This window comes from Ammospiza nelsoni, chromosome 5 (assembly GCF_027579445.1).
Source record: "Ammospiza nelsoni isolate bAmmNel1 chromosome 5, bAmmNel1.pri, whole genome shotgun sequence".
Taxonomy (NCBI): Eukaryota; Metazoa; Chordata; class Aves; order Passeriformes; family Passerellidae; genus Ammospiza; species Ammospiza nelsoni.
This window is the reverse complement of record NC_080637.1, coordinates 33,026,972-33,039,332: the sequence shown is the minus strand read 5'-3', so window position 1 is coordinate 33,039,332 and position 12,361 is coordinate 33,026,972. Positions and strand designations below refer to the sequence as shown.

Here is a 12,361-nt window from a genome sequence, read left to right as displayed (position 1 = left end):
GAATAAGAGATGCGTACGGCGGTGCCTGTGCCTAGAAAAGAAAAGTGATGAATCGCTTGGCAGATTTATCCTTTTCTATTAGACCAATGAATGAAAATGATGACAATTTCTATATCCAAATCTGAATCCTTAGACTGCTTTGTTCACAGTAAGAAGCTTGCAGACACTGTAGTTGAGGTTTATTTAAAAGGCTGCTAAAGGTGGTGCTTGCATCTGATGCCCATTTTCAGTGGTGGTGTTTCCTGAGGCAGTCAGCTACTTAAATAAGTACGTGGGTCATGCCAGTGTAAAAGAACTGATGCTGTGTCTTGTCCAGATTTCAGCTTAAAAACAGCTGCAGGTGCTGTCAGAGTGCAGGGAAATACTGTGCAGAGAGGAAGCTGGGAATGTGTCCTTTCTGGGTTGACTGGAGAGCTGCCACTCAGTCTGGAGCGGTGCTGTCAGTGCAAGGGTGGATAAGTTCTGCAGAACTGGGTCCAGTCAGCGTGGCCAGAGTTCCCATTCCGCGGCTCAGCCTTGTGCTCCTCATCGCCCGCACGGAGAATGAGTTCAGGCAGCTCGTCTGTGTGAAACATGAACTGAAGAAGGTGGGATAAATGTGGGCAATCCACAGTATCCCCAGTCGCAAGGGAGGGGGAAACTGAAGCCAAAGTAGCTGGAGGGCCCTGTGGGAGTGAAAGAGGTGGGAGGAAGGGCCTCAGAAGGACCTGGAGCTGTAGAAGGTTTTAGCCGTACATAAAGTTTAGCAGGAGAGCGTTTCCGTTCCGCGTACCCCGTGAAGCGCAGGGCGGCGGGCGGGAGCGCGCGGCCAGCAGGGGCCCGCGCACGGGCACGCGCAAACCGGGGCCCGGCGCTCCCGCGCGCTGCCGCTGCCCCGCCCGCCGGCCGCGCGAGCCCCCGCCCCTCACGTGACCCCGAGCCGGCCGCTCCCCTCTCCGCCGGTCACGTGTTCCCCCGCGCGGGCGGGCGGGCGCCGGACCCGGAAGTGGCGGCCGCTGCGGAGGCGCCGGGCGGGATGGGGGAGTCGATCCCGCTGGGAGCGCCGGTGCCCGTGGAGCAGGCCGTGCTGGAGACCTTCTTCTCCCACCTGGGCATCTTCTCCTACGACAAGGCCAAGGACAATGTGGAGAAGGAGCGGGAGGCCAACAAGAGCGCGGGCTCCAGCTGGCTGGCGCTGCTGGCCGGGCTGGCGCACCTGGCGGCGGCCGAGAAGGCCTATCACAGCATGACCTTCCTGGGACAGAAGCTAGGTACCGCTCCGGGGAGGGAGGGACCGGCTCTCCCGGCCCGAGCCGCGCCCGCCTCAGCCGGAGGGCCTGCCCCGCGCTGGGCTCCGCGGGTGCGGAGCGGGCGGCCGGGAGCTCACCGGGCAGCCGGCGATTGCAGGCGCTGGGACCCGCGGTCCCGGGGGCCCTGCCTCGGCGGGTCCGTGCCTGTGCGTCCGAAACCAGTGCTGGCTTAGTGAGAGTCCGTGAGCCCGCTGCCACTAAGGAACGGACGAGAGGACAGAGGTGCTGTGCAGGTGGCACGCTGGCTGCTGTGCCACTCGCTGCATCTCTTCTCTGGCCAGCAGGGCACCTGCCCGCCCTTCCCAAGAATTAGCCAGAGGTGTTTCTGTGCTGAGATGCTCTGGCTGAGATATAGGCAAACATGACCTTCCTGGGGTGACCAAAGCGTTAAAGCTTTTCCACCTTGCATCAGAGGTGTATGTGTGCAAGTACTCGAGGCTGGAGATAGATAGCATCCTAGGAGTTATTACCCATGCAGATACTGCAGGATCTCAGGAAGCTTTGGCCATGATAGCAGCTGCTTCATGTTTTATCAGTACATGAATAGAAAATTCGAAACTGGCACAGGATGAGCTTTCATGATGCTACACTCTGGACAAAGCTGCTTATTTTCTTTTTGAAGTGCAGATGGGTATGGAAAATGGATCAAAGGATATGAGTCTGATGTATAGCACATTAAACCATCAAGAAAATTCAGCTTTTTTATTTAAGTGATGACTTGGAACTATTATAAGATCTTTACAGCCAAAACTCTGACTGTAAGGCTGACTTTAAAGAGTGAATTTTGTGCTTGCAGAAAGGTGACAACAGAAGGGGCAAAGTTTTGTTTATTTATTTATTTCATGAACAACTGAAATAGATGATTCTTCCTCCTGCCCATGGCTGGGGGGCTACTCCTGTGTTACAATGGGAGCTGTTTCACTATGATAGCCAATTCTCTACCTTTCTATCTCAAATGTCAGTGGTCACCTTTGAACATTATATGTGTAAAAGGAATGTGGAAAGAGCTATCCAGCATTACAAAATTTATAAGCAGTTTCAAAGAGGCACCTAAATTTGGAATCTTTAAAAGACTCTGATTCAATCTCTGTGGTCTTTGCTCTGCTGCAGCTGTTGACTGCCAGAATGGCACATTAGGTCTTCTGTAAATAGAAGCTATGAAATAAGGCTAGTACATTTGTACAGTCTTTTTGTAATGTCAAAGTTAAATATCTTTGACCCTTTACTCCTCTCTTCTATTTTAAATTCCTCATAGTGTTGAGCAGGTAGAAGGGAGTGCAGAGGACTTCTTGTCCTCCCTCCTGCCCTCCAAGTTTTAGTTATGGATTAACCTGCACTGTGTTCTCACTGGGATAAAGTGTGATTATTTTCCCTTTGAGTTCTGGTTTATATTTAGATTGTATAGGGACTGGTAACATTTTATTTGTACACACAGATGTCACATGGCTCCCATTTAAATGTTGCTTTGTGAATTTGAGTGCTTCATGATGGAAGAGGGATTGTTAAGTGAATTCTCTGGAAAACATCTAGAGTTATTAATAGGAGCAGAGGCTATTAAAATTTGATCAGTCAAGTCATGATGACTTAATTCTTCTGACTTCCACAGATAACAGTATTTCCAGGTTATGTATCATAGTAGCAAATTTAACTGAACCCTGGGTTTTGTAAAAGTCATGTCATAGCTGAGGCAGCTGTGAAGGAGTTACTGTTTTGCAGCAGCCATTGACTGCTGAGACATGAAGTGGGACAAGTGTAGCTTGCATGAAATTACATAAAGTGCTTCTGAGCATATGCTCTGTAATTCAGTTACGTGCAGAATAAAATACTGACTTTTGTTTCTTTGTTAAAAGAAGTACTGTAATTAAACAATGCTTACAAACAACTAGATCTATAATTACAAGCATTTTCCAGTTTTGCTGTCTGTCTTTGCTGTCCCTGGATTTTGGTAATACCTCCATATTTATCTGAACAGGTGGTCAGTCATTCTTCAGCCGCAAGGACTCCATCCGAACCATCTACACATCTCTGCACAATGAGCTGAAGAAGGTGGTGGCGACGGGTCACAATGCACTAGGAGGAACAGCTCCTCACTTGGAAGAGCTGCTTTCTCACCTGTCTGAACAGCTCTGTTTTTTTGTTCAGGCTCGGATGGAAATTGCTGACTTCTATGAAAAAATGTACACGCTCAGCACCCAAAAGTTCATTAACTCTGAGGAACTGGTAAACATTTTGGAATCCATCTTAAAGAAATACAGTTCAAGGTCAGTGTTTCTTTGCTGGCAGTACATACTCAGGCTCGTGATTTGTCATACCTGATGTTGAAGTTCAAAGCAAACCCAAAGACTTTGCTGTCCTTTGACTGCTGAGCAGCACAGTCCCTTCCCAAATTCATGTGTGAAGTCTGTGTTGGCCTGCAGCATCAGATGCATGAAGTTTCTTCCAAAGAAGAAAAATAACAAAGGGAGTCTGCTCATGGTGTACTAGGAGCCTTCCTCCCTATGCATGTTCATTTCCAGGAGAGAACAGGAGTGATTTTCCTTTTATAAGATGCAAGGCTTATTGAACTTTTTTCTTTGGTAGGGGAGAGGAAACAAGCCTTAATTTTGTATGGACTTCAGTAAAGGTGGCATAAATAAAGCAAATACTTTTGTGACAATCTTACTTTTTAAAAATATATGTCTGCTTAGATCTAGAAGCTACACCACAACCCTCCTAGCTGGGAGGGCTTTATGGTGCTCTGTTACCACTTTTCTCCAGAGGTCTTGGAGCCAGTAGGAGGAGCAGCTCTGAGACTTTGGTCCTTGCCACTGTGGTTTCTTGAAGTTAAGATTTAATAGATCGTGTTGCAAATATCCTGGGATGTTTCTAAATGAGGGTAGGTTGGGTATTTCACATCTAACTTATGAGCCTTGAAAGTGATAGCAGTTTAAAAGAGAATTTTTGAATGCTTCTCAACACACTCAATGTCTGCCTCTTCATTTTAAACCAAAAAAGGTAGCCATTGAAGGAAGTTAACTGTCAGATGTGGTTGAATTTCTTTAAATTATTGTTAGTGAAATAATGTCTAAGACTTTTGGGGAGAATATTCATAGGTATTAATTTTGTGATTTTTTATTATTTTTATAGTGTTCACCTAGGAAAAATGAAGATAATTCAGTGCTGCTTTCTGATATTCCAAATAGAAGGACTGCAGCTGATTCCCTTATTTTTTAGGGATACCTTTAGCAAATTGCTATGTAATTTTGCAATTTGAAAATCAAAACTAGTCTGTATGATCTTAGTAGTGATGTTTTTCAATTTTTGGCTTGTGATCACTTAAAATATCAGGGCTGTTAGTCTAGTAAAAACCTGAAATTTAGATATTTTTCCTCGGTGTGACAAACTTTAATGAGTAAAGGGAAGTAAGTTTAGGGTTTTGGGTGGGTTTGTTGTTGGCATGTTTTGTTTGTTTTTTTTTTTAAAGTTGATTTCTCTTGCACACTAACAACTGCCATCTCTTCTGAGGATGTGCTGAATCAACAGCACTGTTAAAAATCTGAGAACCGAAATTCTTACTTTGCTGAAGAGATTGGAGCCTATACCTGCATATGACACGTTTTACTAAGCTTTTTAAATAAATTTCATTGGTACATTTGTACTTCTAAGGCATTATCTGTTGCATAATATGTTTATATAATATGTATTATATAACTATATCATAACATCTTAAAAAAAAAAAAGCAATGTCTCTCTGGAAAAAATACTGATGATCTTGCTTTGGGTTAACAAGCAGTCTTTAAGATGGAGACAATCTAAGGTGCTGTCAGATCTAATTCAGTAGCTGCAGTGTGCTCCTCCCCAGTGACGTGCAGAACCTTTCTGGAAAAAGTGGGAATAAGAATATATTCCTTTAGTCCTTCCTTTTAGTTTCTTTGTATCTCAAATCAGTTTCTGGGGTGTGTTATGTGGATATGTACTGGCTGCTAGGCATTTCTGCTTTACAGGTGAAAGATCAAATAAACTCATCCTTACCCAGCTTCTTCCCTCTGTCAGTATATTCCTCACTTGTAGCTGAGGATGTGTGCCATTATTTCAGCCAGCTGTGCTAAGGCCAGACAGGACATTTGTTTTTAGATAGCTTCTGGCCTTGGTTTCTTTCCTTTATGTGTGAAAGTAGCTGGGCAGATAACATAGAGGAAATAGCTGGGAAAGGAACAGCAGAATTGTCAGTTAACAAGACATATTGTTTGTATCTGAAATATCATTAATTCTCAAACAGTTTAAAGCTATTTTGTTACTGTGTTATTACTACTTATTGCTGACTTGTTCATTGCCAGTACTCTACATTTTCCTTTCCATTTTTCTGTAGAATACATCTGGAGGAGTAACTTCTCCTGAAGTTTTTAGCTGTTGGTTTGGGTGGGATCTTAAATAATCAAAGCAGCATCAGAAGCAAGATCCTTAAAAAGCTTAGTATAAACTGAATAAGTTACTATAACACCTATTTTAATGTAATAATTTTTAAATGTTTAATGTATTTTATCTAGTCAGCATTGTGTTATATGTACATGTATGTGTGATCTCTGGAAGGAAATAAAAAGAAAATGTGGCTTCTTCACAATCTGCAAAATAAAACTAGCATCCCTCTGCTTTCAGGAATGATTAGGAGGAAAAAAAAATCAAATTTTCAATGTGTTCTTAAGTTTTTGACACTCTGGCTTATGAAATATTGCAAAAACTCGTCTGTTTTACGTGATACTGAGCTCAGTTGGATGCTTCTGCATTATAAAACCCAATTACAGCAGTTAGACTTAGTGCATAACTCATCAGTTTTCTCTGTAACCATATCAAGCTTCTCAGCTGTAGCTGAGGTGTGTATTTTTTGATTAAAACAGTTTAGCAAATCCTGCTAGACAGTGCAATTAGGAAAGCCATGAAGTAAAGTAGAAGTGGAAAGCTGTACATCAGAATGTTAATCCAGGAGACTTTGGCAGTGCTGCCTTGATAAGGATTTTTAAATTGATTTTAAAATGGAAGAAAATTTTCTTGATCTGACTGCAAATGTATTTAAATCACTGTGCTGTGTGTCATTTGATGGGACTGCAGCAAATAATGTTGCATAATGTTTTTTGTACCCTCCTAAAATACAGAGCAACAAAACTGTTTTTCTGGTGAATACCAAAACCATTGGAAAGATTTAATGTTGACTGTTAGAAATTATTTTTTGTTGACTCTTGTTTAAGCTCTTGTTTGTTCAGAGAAATATAAATATGCTCTGGACTTCTCAGCCCACCAGAGTGGCCAGCAAACACTGGCTCTCTGCTCTAGCAGCTCAACTGGGGGTTGCTGACATGTGCTGGGTGCAGAAGGTGCCTGGTCACCAGCCAGGCTGCTTTGCCCAATGTGGTGCATCAGCTGATTTATGATACTCTTAATTTCATTTTCTTCAAATAAATTTGGACTTGAATCTTAATAACAGATACTTGCAAATTTTGGCTTCCAAAAAAAAGAGATGCTTGCAGATCAGTGATCAAATAGTCAGACATTTCTCACAAGCCAAAGGAAAAGTAGTGGAGGGGGGATGAAAAGCCTAACATTTTTATTCTCTCTTCTGGTCTACAACAAAATGAAGTGTTTTGATCTTGAACCAGCTATTTCCAAAACAGGTTGTATTTGTTGTGTCCTAGAAGCTGACAGGAATAATGACATTGCTTTAGTTTTAAAAGCTGGAAAAATTCTGTATTTATTGTTTTAAACCAATAACAAGACCCAAGATATTTTTCTGAAGTGAGATGATAAATTTGTCTTTACTTAAATGGTAACCTCATCAAGTCTTGTCTTTGAACTGTTCATTGTTCTTTATTAGAGACCTCTTTGAATCCTTAATGCCAATGGGAGAACTTACTAAAAAGACCACGTCTTTCTAAAGTTATATATTTTACATTAGTTTTTCACTGTTTCAATCAAGTTATTACTGATGTTATAAATTGCAAATAACTTGAGTATCATGGAAAGAGAGGTAAAAAACACTGCATCTGTATTTTTTCTAAATGTCAGGGGGAAAAGTGAGAAGAGAAGGAATTAATTATGGTTCCAGACAGCAAAACCAAACTCAGCCTGACTTCCTCATAGCTCCCCTATGTGAACAATAGATCTATAACATAATTCCTTTGATTTAACTTAATGTCTTACTGCTGCTCCAGAACCATCAAGACATATATGACTGCCAGAAGAGATTTTAAATTGGAACAAGATCATCTGAATTTAAAAAGAAATGGTGTTATAGTAGTTCACAGATTAAGATAAACTGTGATTGTTGAACCGATGAAATATAACTCCCTTACTTTGGTAGAGAAATGTCTGACAGGTGGTTTTGTCTGATGTGAAACACTGTTTGTTTGTAGAATTATTTACCCTAATTATGTAAAAAGAACTGTTCTTTAAATTAAGAGTATTATTTTTTGATTTACACTTTGCTCTGCTTTGATGTTTGATCTTTTGTCTGTTAACTGGCAAATATTTTCTGATTATTTCACCATTGTGTACAGCAGTTCTCATGTCTTGACTAATGTTATGTTTTCTAGATTTCATCATCCAATCCTGAGTCCTCTTGAAAGCAGTTTCCAGCTGGAGGTAGATGTGCTTGCACACCTCTTAAAGGCTCAGGCTCAGATCTCAGAGTGGAAGTTCCTTCCATCCCTGGTCAACTTGCACAGTGCTCACACAAAGCTACAAACCTGGGGCCAAATTTTTGAGAAACAGCGGGAGACCAAGAAGCACCTGTTTGGAGGGCAGTCTCAGAAGGCTGTGCAGCCTCCACACCTCTTCCTCTGGCTCATGAAGCTCAAAAACATTCTCCTTGCCAAGTTTAGCTTTTACTTTCATGAGGCTCTTAGTCGACAGACAACAGCATCTGAAATGAAAACTTTGACTGCTAAAACAAATCCTGATTACTTTGGGAAAATTTCCAGCTTCATCCGGAAGTACGATGCTGTCAATGTTTCCTTAATTTTTGACAATCGTGGATCAGAGAGTTTTCAGGGACACGGTTATCATCATCCCCATTCATACAGGGAAGCCCCCAAGGGCGTGGATCAGTATCCTGCAGTGGTGTCTCTGCCCAGTGACAGGCCTGTTATGCACTGGCCCAATGTCATCATGATTATGACTGATAGAACCTCTGACCTCAACAGTTTGGAGAAGGTTGTTCACTTCTACGATGACAAAGTCCAAAGCACCTACTTTCTGACTCGCCCCGAACCTCACTTTACCATTGTAGTTATTTTTGAGTCCAAGAAGTCAGAAAGGGACTATCATTTTATTTCTTTTCTCAATGAAATTTCACATTCCCTTAAGAACTCCAAAGCTTTTGCAAGTTTGAAACCTGGATCCAAAGGGTGAAGTACAAACTATTTAAAAGTTGTCAAGGTGCTATGCTAGCCTTGAGGGAGCTGTAGCTTTCAAAGTTGCATAAATTTGTGATTCTCAGAGTCTAATTGAAAAGGAACCATTTTTTTTTTTTTAATGTTATAAGTTTGGTTTTTTTTTTTAAGCTAACAGACACTTGAAGAAAAGTATTTTTGGGCAGTACTTTGTGGGGCAACTTCATTGTGGGGTGGTAAAGGGCCACCATGGGGTTTTTTGGTGTGGTTTTCAATTTCCAGTATGATTTATTTTTTTAGTCCACAGTTTTGTTGCCTGTCAGAAAGGAATATATGCACTTTATCATAGTCTGATCATTGACTGTCTTCTACAGAGTTTATTGAAAATGTGGTGAGGATGGAAGATAGTATCTTTTCAGAAAACTGCATTGCCTGACAGAAATGATTTCTGGGAATTAAACACTGATGCAAGGAAATATTTTAAAAAAGTGAACCTGCAAAGACACATTTTAAATAAAAAGATGAGAATCAGAGAAGTCACTACTGTTAATTATAATTTAGTTTCCAAATTGTTTAAAATGATAATTGAGGTCTCTGACACTCTGTTAAGCACTGGTAATCTGTTCTAAAGGCCCTGTGTCATAAAGCCTGGTCACTGCTCCAGGACTTGGGCTGGGCCAAGAAAAGCTGCAGCATGGCCTGGAAGGCTGGTGTGTGACAGTGTGGGGCCAGTCTTGGCTCAGGCTAACTGAAGCAGACAAGGTGAATTTGAGCAGGTGTTCTAGAAGCAGCAGCTCCATGGGCAAAGCACCAAGGCTCTTTTCAATTTGTGCTTTTTGTCTGGCTAACTTAAAAAAGGTAGTAGAAAATGCCCTTTCTGAATGATTTATTGTCTAATACGCTGTTAATATTGACCTAGATTTGTTTTCAGATTTTTATAACTATTTTTTCTCTCTATTCAGTTTTAAATAATTACACAATTAAGCCAAAACACTTTGGGGATTTGGATTTAAATATATAGCCTATGCAGTATGTTTACCTCATTCTTTCACCACTTCTAGGCTGCAGGGTTGGAATAAGTATGTTTTCTAGTTACCCTGAAAGTGCTTTAATTTGGAAATGAGGGTTTCCAAATACAATAAAGGGGTCAATTTGGCTGTGCCTCTAGCCTTACATTGCAGGATTCTTCTGACTGTTAGCTATGCAGTTGTGCACGCACTTTGACAGGGGTTCAGGAGAACTGATGTATATATAAGTGTAGTAAAGTAAGGTCATATACTGTGTAATGTATAATAGCATCATCAGGTTGGTTTTAAAAGGGAGTTTAAATCAAAATGTTGGTTTCTGTTAAGATTGAATTATAAAAGATACTTTTTCAAATGTGTCTTTAAATGATTCCCTTTCTCTCCCACAGAAGGTTGTGGTAACTTGTCTTGCCTCTCTGCAAATGCTGACATTTTACAATCACATGAGCACGTTCTATTCTTGAAATACAACTCTGACTTTCCACTCTGTGCCCAATGGAACCTTCCTTGCTTTGCTGTAACTGTGTGTAGCCTGTTTTGAGTATCTGTGGTACTGCCTTTTACCCGAAGTCTTGGTCTGACTGCAGCACCACTTGAAAAAGCTCTACTCATTGCCACTAGAAAATAACAGGAGTTGCAAATTTACCAGCAGTCGGAGGGTGCCTGTTTTTTGTAAGAGTGTTACCCTTTGCATCTTGAATTACATTTTAACAGGACAAAGTTGCAAATGACAATACTCAGAGAGTTTGTGTGCTTCCCTCTGTGGGACAGTGACCTTGTAATAACGTGTAGTTTTGACTTCCTCAGCCTGAGTAACACAAAAGAAACTGATTCCCAGTCTTCAGCAGTGCAAATAAAATGTTGTACAAAATCTGTCTGCCTGTACAGTACTTCCCTGTCATAGTGTCTGTGGGAAAGGGGAGAGAAAACTGGAGGAAGAAACTCTGTGTGGTACAGACATGTTCATTTCTGAGTTGGAAAAGGGGGAAGAGAAATCTTCTGCCCTTTGAAGCAGACCAGCAGCTTTTGCCAGTTGCTGAAATGTCTAGAGGCTGTTCCCAGTGTTTTTTATGGGGAGAAGAGAAGGGGGTGACTGTTCAGCAGACTTGGTAGGTCACATCACACTCCTGTCATTGTTCTTGGCAAATGGTGTCTCAGAAGGGAAGGTATGCTGGGTGATGTTTTTGTGCAGGAGGAGGTGGTTTGCTGCAGTTTTTTTCTTCAGAGGATCTTGGTGAAGCAATCACAGGAGCCTTGTGACTTGTGGGTAAGAATTTATGAATATTTCAGTTGATGAAGAACCAAAGGGAACCATAACCATTACTCTGTGGTGTGTGAAAGGAGGGAATGGGAGAGATTTGCAGACAAAGGGCAGAAAGAATTGGGTTCTGGAGAGACTTGTGGGGCTGTCTCTGGGTCCTGTCCCTGGTGCTCTCCTTGCAAGATCTCAGCCTTAAATTAATATAACATTGGGAGCAGAAAACTCAGGCCATAGGAAGGCCATTGGATGAAGACAGGTGAAGCTGAAGAGAGAGGTGACATACAATCAATATGAAACAGTGTTGCAGGGTTGAGGTGTGCTGTGACCAAAAACAAAGTGTGGGGGGTGTGAGTGTGTGGAATCAATGAATATTTATTGATTTGTTAGATCCATGAACACTCATGGCACAGTTTCTTATTTGATGCTTTATGGAGTTTATGTTTTAAATTACTAATGAGGTGATGGGGAGACTGCATTAGGTTCAAACTGGAAGATTAGATATGTGGAAGAAATTCTTTGCTATGAGCATGGTGAGACATTGGAACAGGCTGTCCAGAGAAGCTGTGGTTGCCCCACCCCTGGCCAGGTTGGAGCAACCTGGTCTAGTGGAATGTGTCTCCAGCCATGGCAGGGGCTTGAATGCAGATGGTCTTTAAGATCCCTGTGAGCCCCAACCATTCTGTGATTCTGTATCTGTGATGTAAAACTGGCTAGGCCAGAAATGAAAACCTGCATAATTAAGCAAGGGGGGGAACATATCTGTGGAGTAAGTAAAGGTGACCAGAAACTCAGTAACTGGAAAAAAATGCATTCATTACTAACTCCAATACTGGAAAGGTTGATAAGTGTCTTTACTATAAGAACTGGAAAACAAATAGACTTTTGCTGAACTGGGTGAGAGCCCATCTGCCAGTTTTTCCTCTACACCAATTTAGCTAAGATTAAATCTTTGAAAGTCATGTGTAAATGACTGCTTTAAATACAAGATGTAAATATATTTATGATAGCATACTGAAAGCCATTGCTTCCAGACATATTTAAACATTTTTAAAACAGGTACTGAGATTTGATATTCCCAGTGCCATTCAGATTGCTTAGAATAGCTGTGTTGGAGCTTATCTTGTAGCAAATTTCATGTACCTCATCACTTGCTTGAGTCCATGAGGATACTGGGGGAATATTTAATTTAGTATCCTTTGCCTGCAGTGTGATTTTGACAGCAAATGTATTCTAAGTCTGACATATTTTATATTTATGTCTTGTAAGCTGCTTTCTTTTGCATGTGGCATTCAGGTTTTTTCTTGAATAAGACATTTTTTTCTATTTCTCCTCCCTTTGCATAAAGACAGTGCAGGGAATGGAAACTAATATATTTTGTATTATGCTGCGAAGGACTGCAACATCTGCATAATGCATATAATATTG

General features: G+C 41.4%; 1 protein-coding gene across 2 annotated transcripts; it reads left to right on the top strand.

The window, feature by feature from the left end:
- The first annotated feature begins 1,003 nt into the window (after positions 1 to 1,003).
- On the top strand, positions 1,004 to 10,546 carry KICS2 (KICSTOR subunit 2). 2 transcript variants are annotated; one of them, XM_059472773.1, is made up of 4 exons: positions 1,004 to 1,250; positions 3,262 to 3,335; positions 3,432 to 3,550; positions 7,853 to 10,546. In XM_059472773.1, the coding sequence occupies exons 1-4, from the start codon at positions 1,016 to 1,018 to the stop codon at positions 8,667 to 8,669; spliced, it is 1,245 nt and encodes a 414-aa protein (XP_059328756.1). In that variant the 5' UTR covers positions 1,004 to 1,015; the 3' UTR covers positions 8,670 to 10,546. The 2 variants fall into 2 exon arrangements, with proteins under 2 accessions (XP_059328756.1, XP_059328755.1); XM_059472772.1 differs by having other exon boundaries at positions 3,262 to 3,550.
- The last annotated feature ends 1,815 nt before the right edge of the window (positions 10,547 to 12,361 follow it).